We start from the raw sequence: 23,631 nt of genomic DNA, 5'->3' as shown, positions 1-23,631 counted from the left end.
AATTCCGTACCTTAAGCTAAAGGAGCTTTAAATATATATTTTAACGCACTACTAACTACCAACCCTGGATAGATTTCGCCAACCCTCGTTTTTCTCGACGACCTGCCAATTCGCTTTTCCTTGCAAGGAGAGCGCGCTCTTCGCTCTCTCTTGTCGGTGTGCGTATTTGTGTGCCTGTGTGCACTCGCTTGAGTTGAGTTTTCGCTGCTTTCGTCAGTCTGCGTTTTTCGTCTCAGCTGCTGCGCGCGTGTGTTTTGTTGTGGTTGTGTGAATCGAATCGCGTTGCATTTGTAGCTACGATAAATTCTCGCTGCACAGAGCCCTCTCGAGTAAACAGCTAAAAGTGACTTAGGGATGGGCAGTGCCACAGAGGCGAACGTGTTGCTGCTGCGGGCGGTGGAGAAGCAGACACCGCTGTACGATCGTTACGACGAAAACTACAGGAAGCGCCTGCCCACCGAGAATTCCTGGGACATGGTGGCCTCGGAAATCGGGGAGTCGGGTGAGTGAGTGGGAGCGAGACGGAGACACGGTGTTGCGTATTTTTTGTTAGTGTTGCGAAGCGTCAACAAGCGCACACTTATCGACCACCCCGGGGTTATCGGCCACCGATAGCTGCGCTCAAGTTAGCAGCTCGCCGCTTGTGAGTGTGTGTTGGTAATGCCAAGCGGAAAAAGTTGCCATCGATTAATTTGAAAATAACGAATCTCCTGTTGAATGCGAATTCGTTTGGGGGTGAATAGAACGTTGGAAACACATTTTCGGAAGCACTTTGAGTTGGGGTCTTTGGTATGCTTTTAGTTTTGTGTTATACCCTTATAAAATATGCATTTCAGGACACCCTCATTTATAAAAGCTTTTATATATTAATGTTTCTGGTAATCTAATTTTAAGTCAAATTTATTTTATTTATTTTAACACATGTTGAATATTCTTAAATATTCGAAAAAAATAGCAATCAAAAATATCATTAAAATTCTTTTGTATTAATAATAAAATACAACGTGGTTTTAAAATATAAGTTTTAATTTAATATTCTAATATTTCTGTATTTACATTTTTGAAAAACATTATTTTCAAAATAAAAGTTTTTATAATAAATTAACAAATGGGTTTAATGTTTTTCTATGTTTTAGAAATGTACAAATTGTAAAAATTAAATTTTATGTTTCACAGAAATGCATTTTGCATTAAGCTTTCAAGTCGCACAATGAACCGTCTTCGCAGTTATTTAAAAACTTGGGAAACATAGGTAGTCTTTATGTGGCAACTTCTTTTTTTGTTCATGCCAAACTGGTCTTATTATTATAAGTATCTATCGGTTTTAATACTATCAGTCACGGTATTACCTGAATAGCAAATGCAAACTATGTAGCTGGATAAGAACACAAATTTCGGCCACCCTAAATAAAAAGAAATATTATTGTATATTGTGACCATGAATACATTTTCATTTCTTGATCTTGTTTTATTGAAAAATTTAAACAACTAAAAATATATTTGTTGAAAATTGCATTCCTAATTTTTTGAAAACACACAATAGCCAATTTTCTGGGTGTACTTTTTAAAATGTTTAATGAGTAACACTTTAAATTTGAAATATTTAGGTACATACATATGTATGTTAAAATAAAAAATAATACTGATTAAAATTAGTTCACACATACCACTTGCATTTAAAACAAGAAAGTAAGCAAACTCGGCAAGCCGAAGTTTATATACCCTTGCAGTTGTCACAAATCTACTATAATTCGATTTCTATGCCTATTTTACTAAAAAAAAAGGTATGTCGATTTTATGTCGTTTCTATGGCAGCTTTATGACATTGTTTTCCGATTTTAATTTAATTAAAACCATAATTACATAATATAAAAATATTACAAAATCCCAAAGAAAAAATAATTTAAAACAACAAAGTTCTAATTTTTTAAAATTCTTTTTTCCGATTGTTCCTATGGGAGCTATATGATATAGTCGCCCGATCCGGCTCGTTCCGACTTATATACTACCTGTAATAGAAAGACAACTTTTGGGGAATTTTCAAGCAGATAGCTTTAAAACTGAGGGACTAGTTTGCGTAGAAACGGACGGACGGACAGATCGACTCTCCTGGTGACGCTGGTCAAGAATACATACATATTTAGACCCAAAAATATTACGTCATTTTCGCTGATGAGTCAAAATTTAATATTTTTGGTCCGAGGACGTTCTTAGCTATGGCGTAAAGCCAATACAGAGCTGCAGGACAAACATCTAAAACCCACCGTTAAGCATGACGGCGGACACGTTATGGTTTGGGCCTGTAAGTCCGCAGTAGGAGTCGGAAACCTAAAATTTATTGAAAGCATAATGAATAAAAATGTTTATCTTAATATCCTTAAGGATAATTTACTCCAAAGTGCTGAGAAATTGGGAATAAAACAGGGTTTTCGGTTCTACCAAGACAATGACCCAAAGCATAAGTAGGGTATTGTTCAATATTGGCTGGGATATAATTGTCCCAATATAATGAAATCTCCAGCTCAGTCACCCGATTTTAATGTTATTGAGAATTTGTGGGCTTTGCGGGACTCAAAAATTCGGGAGCGCAATATTTCCAATAAAAATGACTTGAAAACGGCTTTGCTCGAAGAATGGGCTAAAATCACCCCAGGAACCTCAAAAAATTGGTCGAATCTATTCCCAATCGACTGAAGTCGGTTGTGGACCAAAAGGGCGGACATACCAAATACTAAAAGTTAAAAAAATATTTTTATGCAATTTTTTATAATTAATTTGATGAATTGGGTCAAATAAGCTGTGACATTGAAAAAGGCAGTATTTTTAGTTTTTATTGTTTAATTAAGAAGTTCCTTGCTAGAATAAATAAATGAAAACATATTTTTGAAGTTAAAACAACAGTTAACCTTTCTGCGTTTTATTTTTATGGGTATCTCTTATGGTTCAGGAGTTATACCTGTTTAATGTTGAAAATTAGGTGTGGGTCAAATAAGCTGTGAGCCACTGTATATACTTTAAGTGTCGGAAATTTCTCCTTCGATGCGTTGCAAACTTTTGACTGAAATTAAAATAGCCTCTGCAAGGGTATAAATGTGAATTGTATAGTACAATTTTAGGAATTTAAAAACCTGACTTTATATAAAGATTTTTAAAAATCATAAAATTGACCTAAAAAGATTTCCATTGGTGGTCTTTATTTTTTTTTTGCTTTAGATTATTTTCGATATTTGTACTTCTGTCAATTTTTCCATGCTGTGTTATCGATTATATTTGTAATCGCCCCTGGAACATTCTTTGTGCCAAACTTCGTAGGCTAGTCAAGTCGGGTAATTTTTTTTTCCTTTTTGTCTTAATGTCTTTTATGTCTTTCGGCTTTGGTGTGTGTACAGGTAAGTTTTGTTTATAAATTAGTAATTTTATTACATAGGCAGACGTTGTGAAGGGCGAAATGGACTAAGTGAGTTTAGTCATGTGATTTTTGACAATTTTCTTGTGTGTGTGAGTGAGTTGGTATGACAATATTTTTGATTTCCGACCAATCAGTTTCGTGTTTAATTTCAGGTTATTGTTACAACGTACATATTATGTTTATATATATTGATGTTAATCAGAAATTATAAGACAAAGTAAACAATTTTTTTGTTTATTTTTTTATAAATAAATAATATTTCAAAAATATTTTACTAAAATTTAAAACGGTTAAATTTGACAAACTTATAAATCACCCGTTTCTCCACGCCGGGTAAGCATTGGGATTTAAAACCTACCGATTAATTTTATACTTTGCGCAAACTCCATGTTAGGCTCTTTTTCAATCTGAAACTACTACCATAAGTTTATTTTACTAACACAATTGTTTTTTTTTTCAAATTAATAATGTTAGGTGGAGATAACTAATAGCTAATTCGAACGCACTTATGAAATAATATTGTTTGAGAAAGTAGCCAACAATGAAAGAAAATGAAAATTAGGAAGTTAAAGTTTATTTGCATTTGCAGATACAAAAAAAATGTATTGAAAGCAAAGTATTCATATTTTTATAAAATTTAATCCGTATTTCATAAATTCAAACATTAAGCATAAAGCGGTTGAACTTAACTTTACCTTGGATCGCGCCAACATGTATTTAATGCCATCTATATTTAATGTTTAAAAAAAACTACTTCTGTTTTCAAATTGTACGTCTGTTGTTTTTATTCCACTTGTTAATCAAATGCCCAAAAGGTGTATGCCAAAAAAACGGAACCTTGTACAAATCGTTGCTCTTCTCGATTATTCACTAATTCACTATACAAATTTTCATACACCTCAACAACAAAAAAATTAAAATACATATGTAGGTACAAAGTCGCAATTGCTCGATTGCGTAAACGATTCGTTGGTACCCACAATAGAATTTCCCATTCGTTAAGTTTTCTTTAGTTTTGAACAACACAAATTAACGCTCACAAATATATACATACTGACCTTTCCTTTGCCATGCATTTTTTTAATCAACAAACTAAATTAGTATAATTGCAAAGTACATAAAACGTTTTTCACGTGTTTCACCGACCTTTTTTATACCCTTGCAGAGGGTATTATAATTTCAGTCAAAAGTTTGCAACGCAGTGAAGGAGACATTTCCGACCCTATAAAGTATATATTCTTGATCAGCATCACCAGGAGAGTCGATCTAGCCATGTTCGTCTGTTCGTCTGTCCGTCCGTCTGTCCGTCCGTCCGTCCGTTTCTACGCAAACTAGTCCCTCAGTTTTAAAGCCATCTGCTTGAAACTTTCCTAAAAGTTGTCTTTCTATTGCAGGTAGTATATAAGTCGGAACGAGCTAGATCGGGCAACTATATCATATAGCTGCCATATAACTGAACGATCGGAAAAGCCATAACGTTGGTGTTTTTAAAGTTAGGAAGTTGGGATTTTCTATGAGTTTTATTTTTGGCCAATTAATCCGACCTAACGAATTTCATAAGGATCGGACGACTATATCCTATAGCTGCCATATAACTGACTGATCGGAAATGCCATAACTTTGGTGTTTGTAAAGTTAGGAAGTTGGGACTTTTTATGAGTATTAAGAATACATCATATGAATAATTTTGAAGAATATAATTTACAGAATATTCTGCAAGGGTATATCAACTTCGGCTCCGTCCGAAGTTAGCTTTCCTTTCTTGTTTTATATTGATATTCAGTTTAATTAGCATCGGATTATCTAATTCACGTTAAACAAGAAAGGAAGTTTATATACTTATGCAGCTTGAAGGTTTAGTATTGTGTTAAGTATTACAGTGACAGGTAATTGAATATACTAAATTCGTATAACTTTTAATATAAATATAGTTCTTGGCTTTTATATCCCAAATATAACTATTTGGTATAATGGTATATAAATATAATTACCTAGGACACTTTTGGCCATATTTTGCTCGATAACCAAATAAAAAGCGTATTTAAGGATTTTAATTCTGGTTTGTTTATATTGACATTTGTTTCGAATACGGTTCGCTTATTAATGTTATTTTATCATACTTTAAATATAATTTATAATTAATATTTAAAAAACAAAGGATTATATCGATAAACAATCGTATTTGAACATTAGTTGTTCATTAAACGGACTTCAATGCTTTAAAAAACGATAATTATCTATCTTAGATAACTTCAAATAGATATGTAAGAATAATTAGATCAAAATATTTTTGTGAAATCGTAATACAGAAAAAAAACCAAAGCGGGATTTTGAAGGGGAAAAGAATTACTGTTTTCATAATCGCAGCTGACTATACTGTATAGGGCTCAAATGTCACCATCATTGAGTTGCAATCTACTAACTGAATTTATAAAATATAATAATTTATAACCATTTATGTGTTTTTATACCCTTGCAGAGGGTATTATAATTTTGGTCAAAAGTGTGCAACGCAGTGAAGGGGACATCTCCGACCCTATAAAGTATATATTCTGATCAGGATCACCTCCTGAGTTGATATAAGCCATGTCCGTCTATTCGTCTGTCCGTCTTAAAGATTCATCCGTCTGTCTGTCCACAGTCTGTATGTTTCTTTGCGAACTAGTCTCTCAGTGTGGTTAAAGATATCGAATTGAAACTTTGCACACACCCTTACTTTCCTTTTGACCACGCAGTATATAAGTCGGAACGGTCGGGATCGGCCGACTATCCTATAGCTGCCATATAACTGATTGATCGGAAATGCCATAACTCTGCTGTTTGTTATGTTAGGAAGTTGGAATTTTATATGGGTTTTATTTTTGGGCAATCAATCGGACCTACCAAATTTCATAAGGATCGGCCGACTATATCCTATAGCATGCACATATGAATAGTTGATTGGAGAATGCCATAACTTTGGTGTTTGTTATGTTAGGAAGTTGGGATTTTCTATGGGTTTTATTTTTTGGTATATGGGATTTTTTATGAGTATTTAAGAATGCAAAGTCAAATATGAATAGTTTCTGGAGATTTTAGTAAAATTTGGCAACAGTGAATATTCCGGATCGGGCGACTATATCATATACCTCCCATATGACCGAAGTTAGCTTTTCTTTCTTGTTATATGCTATTTTTGTCAGCAATGCAAAGTCAAATAAAAAGTTTCTAGAATTTTAGTTAAAAGTTGGCAACGCAGTGAACGAGCCGGATCGGGCGACTATATCATATACCTCCCATATGAACAATCGGAAAAAAATTCAAAAAAATTATAACTTTGCTGTTTTTAATTATTTTTTTTTGTGTTAGGGAATTTGTTTTATTTAAATATAATTGAATTACGGTTTAAATTAAATTAAAATCAGATAACAATATAATATAGCTGCCATAGAAACGATGGAAAAATGCAGCGCAAAATCGGCATAGCTTGATTGTTTTTAGTAATATAGGCATAGAAATCGAAATGTGGTCGTTTTGTAATAACTGCAAGAGTATAAAAACTTCGGGTTCCCGAAGTTTGCTTCCTTTCTTGTTATAACTCAATTCTCTCTTTTCATAAGTTCGTTTTTCTCCGCTTAACATAAAAAATTTCATATTGTAAAATTTGTAGCCTACATTTATGCGTAACAATTATCAGAAACAAAAAAAATGTTATTTTAAAAAGAAATATTTTATTGTATACCCTTGCAGATTGTATTATAATTTTGGTTAAAAGTGTGCAACGTAGTCTAGGAGACATCTCCGACCCTATAAAGTATATATATTCTTGATCAAGATCGCGTCCTGAATTGATGTAAGCATTTCCGTCTCTCCGTCTGTCTGTTTCAGCTCCGCCCGAAGTTAACTTTCCTTTCTTGTTTTAATTTTAAACTGCTTATGTAGTAACTCTTCTGATTGTCAGGCCATTGTTTGGTTTCAATTAAAAACTTATTTTATGATCCACGTGATATGGGCGAAAGGTATTAATGATCTGGGATTATATTGGGATTTTTTGGCTGCTTTCCCAGTCAAACCAGGGGGTGGTTAAGCCAGATGTTGTTTCGGCCGCTACCTGCCGCCTTAAATTTTAAATATTTATTCTACCTGTCTAATTGAACCGTTTTGCTCTTCTTTCTGACAGTGGAAAAGTGCAAGCGACGCTGGCGTCAGCTGCGAAACGATTATACCCGTTGGTGCAATACGGACGCCCACCGCCGACGAAAAGGCCAGCGTCGATTGGCCTATCTGCTGGCCGATGAGCTGCGCTTTTTGGATCGCCATCTCAACCTGGCCGAAGACATGCCCATCGAGGACGAACTCAGCATATCGTCGGACAAGGACAGGGATAGCAACAGAGACAGCGAGAGCAGGGATCACCTCCAGCAGCAGCCACAGGCAGCCATAAAAAAAGTCGCCGCACCGGCAAAGATACCAGTCAAGGAGGGAAAGCCGAGCAGTACACTTCCTAAAGACGAATCCCACCGAAAAGTAGACAAAGCAACGGAAAACAACGCAGACAAGGCGCAAACTAAGGAAGACTCTCTTGAAAGGGAGTTGGAAGAAGCGGAGGAGCCAGAGAAAGTTACCGAACCGGATAGTTTCCTGGAGTCGGACCATGAAGACGATGAGTGCGAGGATGAGGAGCACCTAGAGCAACTGGAAGGCTTCGACTTTGACCTGGAACAATCAATCCAGGAAAAGGATTCATTGCCCGAAAAGTCTGTTGAAACGACAAATACTGACTCAACCGCCAGCCAGTCGGAGTTCTTTATCAAGCAAAGCCACGATCCCCATTTGCTGATCATTGGCAAAAAGAACTCAGCTTCCGTTGGTGAACCCGAGGACGACTCCAATTCCGAGGATACCCTTGAGGAGGAGGAAACCATGGAGGATAGTGCTGATGAAAATGGCGGAGCAGCTGAAAGCCGAGGCGCAGCTAGCGACACGACCTCTCCAAGTCGCCGTCTACGCCGCGCAGCACGCTCGTCCATAAGTTTCGCGGGCATCAAGGAATTGCCGATTCGAAAACCTGCCCTAGGACAGCGAATGACTCGTTTGCAGCGCAGGAAATCAATGAGCTTGGCGGCCGTGCACAGCGTCAATAGTGCCACATCGCCGGTAAAGTTGACCCCAGTGCCCAGATCGCAGCCGATCAATAAGCCTCCATCCAGTCAGATCCAGATCAAAAAAGTGAACCCTCGGGATGACATCTTTCCACGGCCTTCGGCGCCAGCTGGAAGCCAGAGTCAGGGCCAGAGTCAGAGTCAAAACCAAACCAAAACACAACACCTGATCTATCCAAAAAGCGATGCGGTGATAGGCATCCAACAGGTGCCCGTTCCACACAGTCTACCACAAAGAAGATCCGTGGGCAGGCCGCCCAAGAAGATACAATTTATCCAGAAGGTGATAGAAAGACAGCCGCCGTCCGTAGGCAACAAAGTCTTGACGATTAAAAAGCCGAATAGTTCCCCGGTAAATGGGGCCAGCAGCAGCGGTAATATTACCAATAAAAGTACAAGCACTAGCAGCTTGAGCAGCAGCAGCGCTAGCACCATGAACAAAGTTAGCAACACCCTCAAAACATCTGAGAACATAACCGTGATGAGCTACAGTCCTAGTTCGACCAGCACGACCAGCAGCGTCAAGTCGACCAGTAGTCCCTCGGGTACAGTGGTAACTGCCTTGCCCACAACCAGCACTGCAGGATCGTCTATTTCTGTACCACCATATATCACCCTTTTGAAGCGCGTCGAGCGGGGCACCCAAACCGACAGCCCAGACGTCTTCTCGGATGAGCACTTCCTCGAAATGATCAAGCCACAAATCCGGGAGATGAACGCCCGCCAGAAGATGCACTTCAAGAAGAAAGTATTTCAAGCCCTGATGGAGACCTTTGATGACGCCACCGATTTTCCGGCGGCCGGAGAACAGCAGCACTTCAATATAAACACTCCCTCAGGGTTCGAGCACGTTTCAGATCCGGAACTTCGACTGGTCAGAGAGCTAGTCAGTATGGTGAGCGCGGCTAAGGTTACTGTAATTCGACCGCCAGGCGAGGTAGCCACTCCCCGCAGCCCTGTTGTCCCCGATTTACTGCGAGGGCCGCGGGCTAACATGCCACGCCACCTGATCCAGAGGGTCTACAAGCCAGGCACTGGACTCGAGATCGGAAGCAACAACGCAGTCGGTGTAGGGCAGGAGAAGAAGATGTACAGAATCCTGCAGATGAGTGGTAAGCCGAACGGCAATCTGAGTGCCTCCCTGGAAAATCTGCGCAAGGAGAGCGTGGACAGTAATGTCAGTACGGTGAAGGTGGCCAATGCCCAGGTCGCCAGTCCCAAGGGAGCTACTGTAGTGGCTGCTGTGAGGCCGCAGGGACTAAACAACTTATTTGGGCAGGCCAACTCAGCGCAGCCAGTCAAGGCCGGTCAGCCGGTGAAGGTGCGTGCCATGTCCCGGAGGTATTCCGTTTGCGGCAGCGGTAACCCAACCAATGCCCAGCTTGCCAATAGCAGCTCTTTAAACGCCAACTTGGAGGCGGCTTTGCTAAAGCGGAGACTATTGGGAACTACCCAGGGAATGGTACCACCATCCCAGCGACCTCGCTATTCCGCCGTGGCCGCTGGACAACTGGCCGTCGTACCGCACGGCAGTAGCTTGCTGGTGAGGAAATCCGTGGGCAGCATTCCCGGTGGCCAGAAGCTAGCCTCGCCCACCGGCGGAGTTTCGACGCCCCAGAAAACTCCGCAGATTGCCAGTGTGCAAGGTGCCGCCTTTAATGATTTTGTCCAGCCTAAGGCTGCTGCTGCACCCTCTGTCTCCGGTGAAGGAAGCTCCCCGTCGACCGCCCTGAAGCGCAGCTTGGTGGTGGCCAATACCAAGACCTCCTTTCAGGATCTTCTTCAGCAACCAAGTCAGCCGTTGCCGAGGAAAAAGAAGGAATCTTCGGAGACGGCAGCCACAATTGCTGCGGATGATTTCTCACTAGCCAGCCTAAAGCGAGAGCCGGTGGATCACAATGACGATCAGGACGACATACTCGGCATGTAAAGACAAGCCAATAGAAATACTTGCAGATCGAGAAAATATACCAACGTAAACTTATACCAAGAATCTTAAAGATTAAACAAACACAACAGAAATCATCGAAACATAAAATATAAGAATTGTTAACTAAAGCACTTATAATGTTGTCAAAAAAATATTTTTCCAAACAAATAATTTTAAGAATTTCAGTTTCCAAATTTGTTGCTACACAAGATAAAAACAAATTTTTTTTAGATGGAAATACAATTTATAAATTCTTGACCGTTTTGTTATATATTTAGTACGCAAAGAAAATTATAAAAAAAATATTTGCGAATATTCTTATTGTAGCTATAAACTTGTTTTTAAGAAAATTCGAATATAAATGTCATTTCATAATTTGTAGTAATACATAACCAATAAATATTGCCTTTACCTAAAGAAAGAAGTCGTGTTGTTAAAATTCAATATCAAGGTTTTTGATAGTAATTACTTCTTCGTGGATATTTTTGGAGCAACAACCAAGCCAAACGTAATATTTAAGGTGATTAATCAGTACCGGGACGATATGGACACTTAAGTATTATCAGGTATTTAATAGGTATTGATGATTCTGCATTGTCGGATGGATTAATCACAATTTGCGTCGCAAGCTGCTTTGTCTAGCATATTCTTAACCCAGACCAATAACATTTGTGGGTCTTCCAAATACTTTCTAAGATTTCTAAAAAATTTTTAAATCCTATTTTTCCGATCAGTGGAGACATATCCTGCAGAGTAAGAAAAACATAAATATTTTTGAGTGGCTATTCCATGCAATATTATACAAATTCCCCATTGCTGAGATCTGGCCGTATGTTTAAATTATAATTTTATATGTATTTTTCAAATCTTTCTAGATTTTTGTAGAAAACTCCGTAACTTTGAAGAGGATATAATTTTCATTTTTTGGGGTATGATCCGCTATACTAGACAATTACTACTAAGGGAAATCATTTATTTCGAATTATAATGTTTTATTTTATAAAATTTTAACTGTTTACTGTTACCTTTGGCAAAGTAAGCAATTTGTAGCCAGGTTGTGCAGACATATATCCGGAACGGCGATTTATACCCAAATTAAAAAACATCGAAATGTTACAATATTGGCAGCTTTGGGATATTATAGTCCGTTCGCCAGGATTTTTTAACAGCGTGAATAATCGGCATATTGTCAGCATGATAGTTATATGCCAGCAATGGGATATAGCTCTTAAGCGGGCAAATGGAATAGAAACAGACGAACATAGCTATACCTACTCGTATACTCATGCTGTACTTTATTGGGTCGGAAATGTCTTCTTTACTGCGTTACAAACTTCGGACCAATTTTATGATACCCACTACAAGGGTATAATTAATTTTGAATGGCAAAAAAATGTTTATCATATTAAAAGGTAGCACTACCACACTTTCACTATTGCAAATTTGTTATGGATCAGTCATTTGTATCACAACATCATTGCATAGATTAAAGTTATAAAATATATCGGTATTTCACGAATAATTTAAATGAATGTGACTTATTACTACGTACGCCTGCTGTTGCAATTACCCCAATGAGTGTAAAATACGTGGACTCAACTTCTAAACCACACGTCATCAATGGCAAAAGATTAGATATAATAGTCTGACATCGGTTTCTAAAAATCCACGTAAAGAATAACAAATAATGTATGTATGTATGCGTAGGTAATTGAAATGGGCTAAATTTTTTGTTTATATTAATACATTACACTTAAAAAATATTATTTTGTATATCTGTTAAATTTGTAATTCTGACAATATGAAAAATTGATATGTGTACATATACGGTAACATAGGTATATAACATAGGTATATAAAAGTGTTTTTCTATTTATTATATTTATTAGGGTGGTACCAAATACTTATTTCATATATTAAAAGCTGTGTTGGCATAGAAAAGACGGCTGGTTTTAACAAAATTATTTCTAAGTGTATTGAGGAATTATTTAAGCCGATAAAGAAAGGGTTTTAGCAGTAGTCTGCAAAGGGCGACGCCAATTCTTCTGCCTGGTCACGACATTGGAACCAATACTTCACGTTTCGGGTGAACCACCGGCCAAGATTTACAAGGCATCGGGCAATATTTTTCTTTTTTCGCACGCTTCGGGTTTTGAATCTAATCTGGAGAGGTCTGCCTCGATCGGGGCCGTAAATAAGGGAGTCAGTGCCCAGATAAGGCCGCTATAAAAGCTCGCCTCAAGTGGCTGCGTAGTTCAGTCGAATTTATACCGATCGCCATGAAATACTTTGCCATTTGCGCCCTCCTCATCCTGCCGCTGGTCAGCGGTGGATTCGTGCCACCCACCAGGCACTTTGTGGCCTACGAGATCCAGTCCACCCACAAGTTACCCCAGATGGAAGGTAAGAGTCAGAAGCAATATCAAAATATGCACAAAAGAAACCGGATGTTTTCTTATTAAATCAAATCAGCTATATCGATAACATATAGACTTTAGTAAGATTTCAATACTTTTTAAATCCAATACTACGACAAAGCTTCAAAATTAAAATTAGATTAAAATTAAATAGAAGACTTTCCATTAAACAGCGCCCTTCTTTTATGACTCTGTTTAGCCATCGTCCAGAAGATGCAGGCCATGCTCCAGAACATGATTCCGGATATGTCCGTCCTGGCCGACGCTGTCGCCGTTCCCGACATGTCCGTCCAGGCTGACGCTGGTGTGCTGCCCGATATGTCGGTGGCCACTGACGCCGATCCGACCCCCAGAAGGCGTTCCGCCGAGTTCAAGGTCGCCCCAATCGCCAAGGTTGCCGCCCCCAAGCTTGCCCAGATCCCCGATATGTCCGTTCAGGCTGACGTTGGCTTGATCCCAGACATGTCCGTGGCCACCGATGCTGATAACACCCCCAAGCGGGCCTCCTTTGGTCTGAAGAAGCCACTATTGGACAGGATCGCCGGCGCCATTGCCAGCATCGATGCCGATCTGATTCCCGATATTTCCGTTGCCTCCGATGCGGATGAGACCCCCAGGAAGGCCGTCGCTGGTCTGAAGGCCCTGCCACAGTTTACCAAGGTCTCCGGAGCCGAGCCCGTGGAGCCCAAGACCCATGCCGTTGCCGATTTGACCCCCATGAAGGCTTTTGCCGGTCTCAAGACCCTGCCCCAGTTGACCAAGGTCTCCGGAGCAGAACCCGTGGAGTTCAAAGCCCAAGCTGATGCCGATCTGATTCCCGACATTTCTGTAGCTTCCGAGGGTGAGGATAAGGGTAAGTAGCCACTTCCTCAAAATATGTTTAAAGTAAAATTATTATAAAGAATCATAACATTCGTTGTATTTTATTTTTTTAATTTTGAACCTTTTTTTAAAGAAATAAGATTGCGTACAAACTGTCAATTAGATTTTAAGCAGATCTCAATAATTTTTTTAAGTTAAATTCTCATTCAATTTTTCTCCATTGAAGAAAAGCTTAGTTTCCGCAAGGACAACTTAAAAATGTTATTTAAAATTTTTAAATTGGCTATAAAGCAATAACATAAATGTTATAAATTGAAAATGCGGAAATTAAAATATAATTACTTTTATATTTACTGATACTTATGGTGTTAGGGAAAATATATTAAATTGTATTATTTTTAAAATAATTATTTCTTCTTCTTTATAGCCGCCAAGCAGCTGCCCGATATATCCGTGGCCAGCGACGCCGATTTCGATCCCAAGAAGACCCTGGCTTCTCTTTTGGCCAAGCTCCACTAACTGAGTCACGAATCTAACTAGTTGTGCCGTTTTGCATTGTGTAGGCTTTATTTGATTGTTTTCTTTTATAATCAACCATTGATTGAAGTGGTCTGATTGGTTTGATTTAATATAAAATTCCTACCGCATGAGTGGTTGTCTTTGTTGGGTAAATGTTATCAAAAACAGATTGAACGCCAGCGATGAGGCATTTTGCATTTGGTATAACCGAACAGGAAACACAGTTGTGATTTCACCACGTGAGCGCAATAGAAAGTATTTTCTTATTTTTCTGTTTAGCCCAAACAAATTGCGGTTGTAGTTTTATCCGTTCGAATTAGCTTGCTCTATCAATGATTTTTTCTCTGATAAACGGTAGCTGGAATAAGGGTCAAAATTTATTAATACCCCATGTTAAGTCAATTAAAGACATTCTTCCATTTGTTGTAAGCCCGTTTATCAAAGTTCCTTTTCCAACTAAACACTCTGGAATCTCATTAAACGCCAGCGAATGTGGTATCCCTGTCTTTTGGACTGTTACCACCCTCTTCGTTTGGCAAAAGGAAATTTATGTATATAAATGACTCAACCTGACCTCTGCCATCTTTAACGGCATACTGTTCCCAAACTGGAGATACAAGGAGGCCGGACTTAATCCAAGTTCAGGCTTTGCATGTTGGCCAAGAAAAAACTGATTCGTTTTGGCCCTGCACCAGCCTCGCAACTAACAAATAAAATTAGTTTTTTTCTTGCGGAGGAGTTTTGTATCGCTTGCTATTTATAAAAAGGAATTAACGGCAAAAACCGGACCCAAACACAAAAGTGGCCCGAATGTGATCCCAATGTGGCACATGGCCATAAACAACGCGGGGGTGCAGAGGTCGTTCGGAGCGAGGAGTCTCTGTTAGTGATGCTGATTTGGACCCTATTTTATTTGGGAACAGGAAGTATGCATTTAAAAAGGAGGTACGCCCTTGATTTTATGTGGATTAGTTATAAGTGGAAAAGATAATAATTTATATATGTAAAATTATGAAATTTTATTTGACTTAATTAATAGCTTAAAAATAGGCAATACCGTCTTGAAATCGATTAGCTATATTTATATGGTCGTACCACTTTACCTTTTTAGTTATAAATCGTAAAGATCGTGTTATGTATTCTGATTAGATATTTGGAGGTTTGAAAGTTCCACTATTGACAAAATAATTTAATAAAACTAATAGTAAGTTGGAATTTGGCCAAGGCACCGGTTGACATCTCTGTTGTGTGCTGCTGGAGTTCCTGCGATATTGGTGCTGCTGTCGTTGTGATTTTCATACAAAAGCGCTAAAGCGGCTACTAAATTACGTGCTCATGTGTTCTAGTTTGAGTCAACAGCCCCGCCCCCATCCCCTCATCCTGGCCGCCTACTCCACCGCCCTCTTTGCATTGCGAGCAAATCGCATTTGGAGCCGCTAATGAACCGCAGTGGTCCCGACCAGGAGGCGTCCATCGGTGGTGCTGGTGGTTCTGGTGCCGGTACATACATATATCAGTGGTGCTGCAGACCCAACACCGTACGGGTTCTGTTTCTGGTTTTTGTTTTCGGTTTTTCGCAGCTTCGCTTTTACCTTTTGCCGCATTTTCAAACGTATCTATCAGGAAGGGGTTTCGACTGTAAAATACCCCGCAACAAGCAACTCATAACCGTATAATTTAGAATAATTGGTATTTTAATTCAACTATGTTTATCACATAATAATTATATAGTTCAAAGTTGCATACGAAATGAAATCAAGAACAAAGGGAAAGGCGAGTCACCATCCGTTATTCCTCACGGTATAATCAACAAGATTTATTGCTAGAAAATTTGTTGTTAATTTCACAAAAGAAAAAAGAAATTGAAAAGATTGAGCTACTTTTAGTTTGAAGGCATTATCAAAAATTCCAAAATACCCTTTCAATTGACGAGTACCAGGTGTAAAAATACCGTTTAAAAGTGTAACAATGCTGTTAACTATTGTGGGCACCCATGGATTGAAGTGCATTGCATGACCGGGAAAAGTGGGAGGGAATAAAAAGGGAGATCTGCAACAATTGGCGCTTGATTAAGGTGAACTACCTATGTGAGTCTGGGGAGTGGGTTGAAAAAGCGCTGCTGAAAATGGCCATCTAGTTATGGATAAAAATTGTTTTATGTATAACCGCTCTCTCATTAAATTGCCTTTCAAAATAGTAAATTATATTTAACAAAGATTTTCATAGTAACCGTCTAATAGCTGATAAGAAGGTTTCTTGTTTCCAACCATTTTTAGGGGACTTCTGACGTGTTTGTATGTAAATTTAGACTTGTTACATCTAAACACGGACAAATAAATAGATAAAGACCAAAAAAGTTAAACTTAAAGCTGCAAGTGATAGATCAATCTATATAGCATTTATATCTAAAATTCTGTGAAAATTGACTTTAATTTTTAAAGGACCCTGGTCGCAATTTTGTAAATAATTTCGATCTTGTCTGCATCTGTTAATAAATTTAACTTTGCTGGTCCATTGTAAAATCCATTTAATGACTTTTTTTTAAAGTCAATGCTATTCAGGATCAAATTAATTTTATCGGAGCGATTTTCCCGTACAACGAATATACAAAAATTTTACTCTCTTCCAAAATATTTTTTTGTACCCATTCTTCCACCATCCGAAAACGTTCTAATTCCTCAACATACATTTTCGTGTAAAAAAAAGCTTTTGAAGCAGTCGATTTCCAACTCCATGATTTCCGGATGGTTGATATTGTTATGAAGGATTCTTTGTAGAGCCTATAGAGAATACACGAATAAATTACCAAAAAAAATTAGTTTGCGAAATAAGAATATTACCGTAATGGTGGAAATCATTATTGATTCCTTTCCCAGATGATACGAGATTGAGTTAAGTTGTATTAAGTCCTTGGGTTCCATCTTACATATTTTTTTTAAAATGCATTTGTCGCATACTTCCTCCACTTTGCGTGCCAGCCACATATTGGCAGATTTTAAAAGTGACAACAATACATCATGTTTAAGATTCACGAGGGTCTTTTCGTCTTTTGTGTATATGTAATTGATAAATATGTCAAATATTTCTTTCGTTGTGTCGTGCAACATAACTTCTCCCGTTTCGTATCCTCCTCGAAATAACTTTTCAAAGAACTCCGAGGCAGAAGCTAAAATGGACTTGTGACTCTTGTAGCTTGAGTTTCCAATACGGATGGTTATATCCGAGAAAAGACCTGCCTTACGCAGATTATCTGCTCTATTACCCCTGAAAATAATCTTAGATTCGGCAAAAGGACTTTTTAATAGAATGTATGTAAGAACATACCATCCTTGGGAGGATATTTCTAAACCACTATCCGTAAGTATTCCGTAAGATATTTATTTGAAATTGAAGGACGATTCTTTATAACTTAACAGCAAAACTTAACAAAACACGCCCTGTTTTTGAAAAAAGCCGGAAATATCTACAAATAGAGTGGCCAGCTCTTCCATAAAACTACAGTGCTATCGATAGATCAGTAATCTGTGATCATGTTCGTTCGGCTGAACGCTCTTGAAAGTATGGCCGTGACGTCATTAATATTTTGGCTTAAAAATAAATCTTTTTAAATCATTTTCGTGCAGCACCGAAATTAGAGCATAGATCACAGCATTCGTGGAAACCTCAAGTTCTTGAAATTCTTACAATTTGGCAACAGACTCAATATAAACGTATGTATGTGTTTTATTTTGCTTGCCTTTTGATATGTAACCCTCTGTTATACGTTGGCAGCGATGCTTAATGTACCAAGATAAGGTATCATACTATTTTAAGCTACTTTTTTGGTTAATTATCCAACGCGTTCACCACAACTATCGTTAACAATCCATCAGTGATTAGTGATCAGTGATCAGTGCTCCTGCTGTTCAGTGGAGTGCTGTCATGGTGTTGCCTCCTCCTACCATCTAATCACAGCCACTGAAGAGTAGAGGTGCGGAAACATCGATGTATGGAGACATCGATGTTTTCGATGTTTTTCACCCAAAAAAAAATTAAAATAATAGTTTTTAAATTATTAAAATGCGCACTTGTGGTTGTATTAAAAACAGAAAAACAAAACATTTATTCACTTGGTTTAGGAAACGGAGATAATTTCTTAAAATTTAATTAAACATTTTTTAAAAAAATTTTATTTTTGTTTATGAACATAAGTTGGTCAACAATATCAGGCTTTAGGCGCGTCCTGCGGTCAGAAATAATTTGCCCCGCCTTGCTGAAGGCTCTTTCTGACTCGCAGGAAGTTTTATGTACCTTTTCTTTGGCATTTTCTCTTGATAGTGACGGCACAGAAACATCGATGGTTGAAAAAAAATATCGATGATTTAGAAAATTTCAAAAACATCGATGCATCGATGTTTTCATCGATGTTGCTGCACCTCTACTGAAGAGCTCTGCACACTTTAAGTTAAGTTTAAAGTTAAAAACCTTGTTGTTGTAAAAATAATAAATTTTCCCAAAAACAACGAAAGCGTTACTTCAGGATTTTAGTAAAGAAGTACTGTGCAGTAAAGAAGTACTATGAAAACTATCGTGTACACCGACTTTGAAAATAGCCTTTTCGGGCCCTTACTAACAGTTTCAAATTGATCCGCTTCAAAAATTTTAAAAAGAAGTTGAATTTGCCAAGAGCTTGTCAGAATGGTCAGATTAATTATCATTATCAATGTTAATGGCATTTTGCCAACACTTGCAGACTAAAATCCTAGTCTAAAATAAATTACTAAGTTTGCCGCACCGAAGTCGTATAATAATAACTTTTGTTTCTGTAGGCAAATGGAATTCGAACCAGAATTGTAATTGTAATATTAATTGTCTAGGCAAAGGTTAAGAGTCAGAATGTATTGTGGCTTTTGCCCCGCAAAATGTCTCAGTTAACAGAGCAGATTAAGGAGCTCAGTTTTTGGATCAGAATGCAAGCAACCACAATACCTACCTACCCTTCTGCACCATAACTTCTTTTCATTTACTTTGCGCTGCTGTTGCTGTCAGGACCAAAGTTTCCTCCATTGCGTTGTGGCTTTGCAGCTGTCGCATTTGATGTGCCCCTGCCTCCCATCCAGCCACTCTTTCAACCCACCACCCCTTGGGTGGCCTTTGGCTGCACTTATTACAAAACTTTTAACTTCTTCCCGTTTTGCATTTTCATTTATTTCGCCGCCTTTCATTCACTTTCGGCTTTGTTGTTGCTGCTTAAGCATATCACTTTACTCTCGAAGAAATTTCATTTCGCTTCCTTCCGCTGTTTCATCTACTGGTGCACTGGAAGAAAAATATTTAAATAGTTATTGGACATTCGTCCTTCATAAATGAAAACCAATTATGAAAACAATTAATTCACCAACAATCTATTAAAATTTAAAATAACCTCTCCAAAGTACCAAAAGTGCATACTTTCTTCATTTAAACACAAATATGTAAAAGAAAAAAACTTTTTATATAATTTTTGCTAAATTTAAAATGAAATACATTTTTTTGGTTATAATTTTTAAGAGTTTTTAAAAAACGACTTAGAATAATGTTTAATTAATGGTTAATGCAATTTGTTTCAAAAATCAAATCAGCCACAGCTTTATATATTTGGTTATACAATCAACATATTGATAAATATGTATTTCTATATAAAAATATACTTTATTTCTTTAAACATTTTTTTTGAGTGTCACTTCCCTAGTTTTTTTTCTCAAAAAGTTTTTGCTGACTTTTGCCTTTTGATTTCCATACTGCATTTTACATTTTAATTTTGTTCCCTTTTGGAGAAGCAAAACTTTTGCTTTCAGCCGGACATGAGCTTAAAAATATATATTTATATTATATATGTGAGACCCTATCGACAGTGCAACTATAATCGAAATTTACTTTAAGTTGGAGTTCAGAGTCAAAATGAAACTTGCGATTAATTATAATCAGTTTTTTAAGATTTTCTGTGGCCATGTTTGGATGCCAATTTCTTTAATAATGAGAAAGTTTTTTTCAAAATATTTCCCGATGGTTCTTTTTCAGTTAAAAAAAAATTCTTCCTAGGGGAGAAGCATAAAAGGGGTCAGTTTGTTGGCTAACCTCTTGCTAATGACTTCCTTGTCGTCACTGTGGCCTTCTCAATAAGATAAGCCCAAAGTGCAACAGCAACACAAGCCGAACTGGCAACTAGCAACATCACCAACTAGGAACTAGCAACAACAGCAAGCACTTCAAGAATGTTTAGCAAACACGCGATGACAACGTAACGACTTCAAACAAGGAACGACGGAGTCAATCAATTTTTAAATACTCTATCAATTATTGCTGAAATTGGGACTACCGTTTTTGGTAGGGAATTAAAAGTAATTTTATATGCGAACACAATCATCTACAAAATAAGACTTTTACAAAATATACACAAGATAGATATAAACAGAAATATAATATATTATAACTTGGTATACTCGCCGAGTAATTATGATTTAAAAAATATTTATTTCCTAATATCCGGATATGGATAAGCAAATAGTAGTACCCTCTTCTAAAAAGGAGCATTTGAAAACTTTTATGCGCAAGCGGGAGGGCAACAAACACGATGGCTGCTTCGGGCAAATGTCAACAGATGGCGCCAGCTAAGTTGTTTGCAGGCAGCGAGCAGAATAAATAAAATCACTTGACGGGAAACAAAATAAAATGTGCCGCAGGTGACGTCAAAAAAATTCTCTTTTCGAGTTGGCAGATAAAATTTTCAGCCTGTGGATATAAACAAAGAGATCTTAAAAAAGTTTGACAGTTCTTTGAGGTTGAGTTACAATTTCTTTTTCAGAGCCAGAAATGACTGATATTTTACCAATTTTATACAAAGTTTTAAAATTGTATTTTTGCCAAATCCATTATTTTTTTAAGCAAAAAAAAAAACTTATTGTTATTTACTGCGTTTTCATTTTAAATTTAATTAGCCGTGTTAGGTTTTTGCATTTAATTAATAAAAATGTTTTATTTTCCTTTAGATGACTTAATCCTTTTGACAATCCCACCAATTTAAAAAAAGCGCCAATTTAGTGATTAAACTTAAGCACTTTCGCCTCGTTAAAAATATCATGTGCGCAGCAGCAACAACATCCCACAAGTAAGCTGTTGCAATAACCACTATAATCATGGTTGCAACATGCCACTGCCACCATATCGCCGTCTTAACCTTTCCAAACCAAATCGACAGCTGTCGAGGCCCCCAATTAATTTAAATAATGGTAGGAGAAATCATTTTTATTTGAGCTTTTTATTTTTTTTATGAATAACATCAGTTGTGAAAAATAAATAAAACTAGCACCAAAACGGACATTGGTAGGGGGAAATCAAAAGACTCCCCAGCTTAAATCATAACTTATTTTCCCATAGCAAACTAATTTTTTGCAGTTTGTGCAACTTATTTTCTTGAATTTTATTGCATCGCCAATTTTGTGCTCGTGACCTGCGGACGATTCATCTTCCAGTAGGTGCATTTCAGTTTTATTTTTTTGTAAAAATAAATTTAATTAGCCAACGATTTCGTGGAGCTGTGGGTAGATGGGAAAGAAGGCTTTGGGTAGCTGCAGTTGCAACTTTGACATTTTGCCGCATTAGCAAACGATTGCCGCAGTACGTGATGTCATATACCCCCCTTTTCCCGACCATCTCTATATTTTTGGCCTTGGTATTTTTATTTCAACGTTTCTTTTTCGGTTGGCATTTTCGGTTTTGGTTATTCAGTATTTTTTAGCCCTGCTGGTAATAAATATTTTATTAGACGCGGTGTGAAAGGTGTGCAAAATTTACATCACTGCCAGGCGAGTTTAGGGCCTGCATGAGTGGCCTTTTTCCTGGCTGAGTCATTTGCGGGGATTTGCATTTTTGGCCATAAAAACGCGAGTTGGCAGCTCTTTCTGGCTTCCTGTTTATGACCGAGAAAGTGGCGAAGGGGGCGTTAGGGTGTGGATTTTAAAGCCCCAATTCGTTGTTTCTGTTTATTTATATTTATTGTGACGTAATTTATTGAAGAGCCTGCCTAGCTTTGTTGAGAGTTTTATGAGAAATGAGATACGAGAAGGAGAAAGGAATGAGTAGGATTCGCTTATTACAGCACTAAAAGATTTTGATTTAAATTGAATATTGGTTAAAATTATTGACTTGTAAAAATATCGAGTACTTGTGTGCATATTCCTAGCTTTGCAGTTAGAAATGGCAGAAGAAAAGGACGTAAAGGCATGCTTTTTGCATACTAGTTTACTAAGTAATTAAGTAGTACAACGTAAAAAACCTAACCGTATAATTCTAATTGGAAAACTACCTTTGAATTAAGTAGGAAACTATTTTAACAAGTTTCTCCTGAATGGTTTCCGTACTTTTACCATGAAACTTATAATTAAGGTAACTCCAAGGAGATAACATTTTCAACTTGCTAGTTTCTTTCAAAATGTTTCCCATAGTTTTCTGTGCCCTATCTGAGCTGCGTGTTCGCAGCTTGTAAGTTTCGCACTCAATGACACATACTTTTGCCGAAGACTGTTGCTGCAGCTGTTTAGCCCAGTTATTTATGACACTTGGTCACACTTTGTCAACCCCTCACACACACTCGGCCACACATATTTATTTGTCCTGCCACCCGCATTGCCTTTGTTTTTGCCAATTCCTTTTGGCAAAATGAAAATTCCTCCCTGGGAAATAGTTAACAGGACATCGGAGTAAAGGAGTTGTTGTCCTGTCTGGATGAAAATATTTGTGCACTTGCATTTTATTAGGGGTGCAGAGAGAAAACCATAATCAAATTTTCGTGTACAGTTTGGTTATCATTTTCTTTATAACCAGAAAATTTTAATTTATTTATCCACAAATAAAATCTTTTTGGTTCAATTTATTTATTTTCCATCGTATATGACAAAATATTTTAAATTTTTTTTCCTGTGCAACAGTGCACCCCAGGAGGAGATCAAAGGAGGTGGCAACTGCACAAGGAATTTATTATCATTGTCGCCTGGTCAATGCACCTGAATTCCAAAGAGGGGTCAGAAATACGGCGATGTCCTGTGATGTCCTGCAACAAATGCTCTGGCATAATTAAAGCCATTTGTTTCGCCTGGGATCGTTGTGGGTCAGGCGATTTATTGTATTTTACAGTTAGTTTATGCATCGAATTGCAATCGGTATATGCCTATATACACTATAAAATGTTTTTTCTTGTCACAAACTCAAAATTTAGCAAATATTTAAAAATAAATTTTTATAAAACTTTAAATAATTTATTTTAAATATTTTGAATATAATATTATACATAGTAGTTACAGGAAATAAATATATTTAATATTTTTTACAAATTTGAAAAAGTTGTGAAGAAAATTTGAAATTTAAAATTTAATAATT

General features: G+C 37.3%; 2 protein-coding genes across 2 annotated transcripts; both read left to right on the top strand.

The window, feature by feature from the left end:
- Positions 1–159: 159 nt before the first annotated feature.
- LOC108038641 (uncharacterized protein YMR317W) lies at positions 160–10,901 on the top strand. The gene is made up of 2 exons (XM_044461616.1): positions 160–502; positions 7,569–10,901. The coding sequence occupies exons 1-2, from the start codon at positions 355–357 to the stop codon at positions 10,478–10,480; spliced, it is 3,060 nt and encodes a 1,019-aa protein (XP_044317551.1). The 5' UTR covers positions 160–354; the 3' UTR covers positions 10,481–10,901.
- Positions 10,902–12,731: 1,830 nt separating this feature from the next.
- Positions 12,732–14,289, top strand: LOC108038642. The gene is made up of 3 exons (XM_017115474.2): positions 12,732–12,883; positions 13,097–13,750; positions 14,147–14,289. The coding sequence occupies exons 1-3, from the start codon at positions 12,760–12,762 to the stop codon at positions 14,236–14,238; spliced, it is 870 nt and encodes a 289-aa protein (XP_016970963.1). The 5' UTR covers positions 12,732–12,759; the 3' UTR covers positions 14,239–14,289.
- The last annotated feature ends 9,342 nt before the right edge of the window (positions 14,290–23,631 follow it).

Source organism: Drosophila rhopaloa, unplaced genomic scaffold (genome assembly GCF_018152115.1).
Source record: "Drosophila rhopaloa isolate 14029-0021.01 unplaced genomic scaffold, ASM1815211v1 contig_47, whole genome shotgun sequence".
Classification (NCBI taxonomy): domain Eukaryota; kingdom Metazoa; phylum Arthropoda; class Insecta; order Diptera; family Drosophilidae; genus Drosophila; species Drosophila rhopaloa.
The sequence above is the reverse complement of the archived record's forward strand: the minus strand, read 5'-3'. Positions and strand labels throughout refer to the sequence as shown.

Excerpts from the sequence above, each read along its gene's own strand:
- LOC108038642 (XM_017115474.2), top strand. The coding sequence starts at position 12,760 with ATGAAATACTTTGCCATTTGCGCCCTCCTCATCCTGCCGCTGGTCAGC. Across the intron at positions 12,884-13,096 it reads CAAGTTACCCCAGATGGAAG|CCATCGTCCAGAAGATGCAG; the intron begins GTAAGAGTCAGA and ends GACTCTGTTTAG. Across the intron at positions 13,751-14,146 it reads TTCCGAGGGTGAGGATAAGG|CCGCCAAGCAGCTGCCCGAT; the intron begins GTAAGTAGCCAC and ends TCTTCTTTATAG.
- LOC108038641 (XM_044461616.1), top strand. The coding sequence starts at position 355 with ATGGGCAGTGCCACAGAGGCGAACGTGTTGCTGCTGCGGGCGGTGGAG. Across the intron at positions 503-7,568 it reads CTCGGAAATCGGGGAGTCGG|TGGAAAAGTGCAAGCGACGC; the intron begins GTGAGTGAGTGG and ends TCTTTCTGACAG.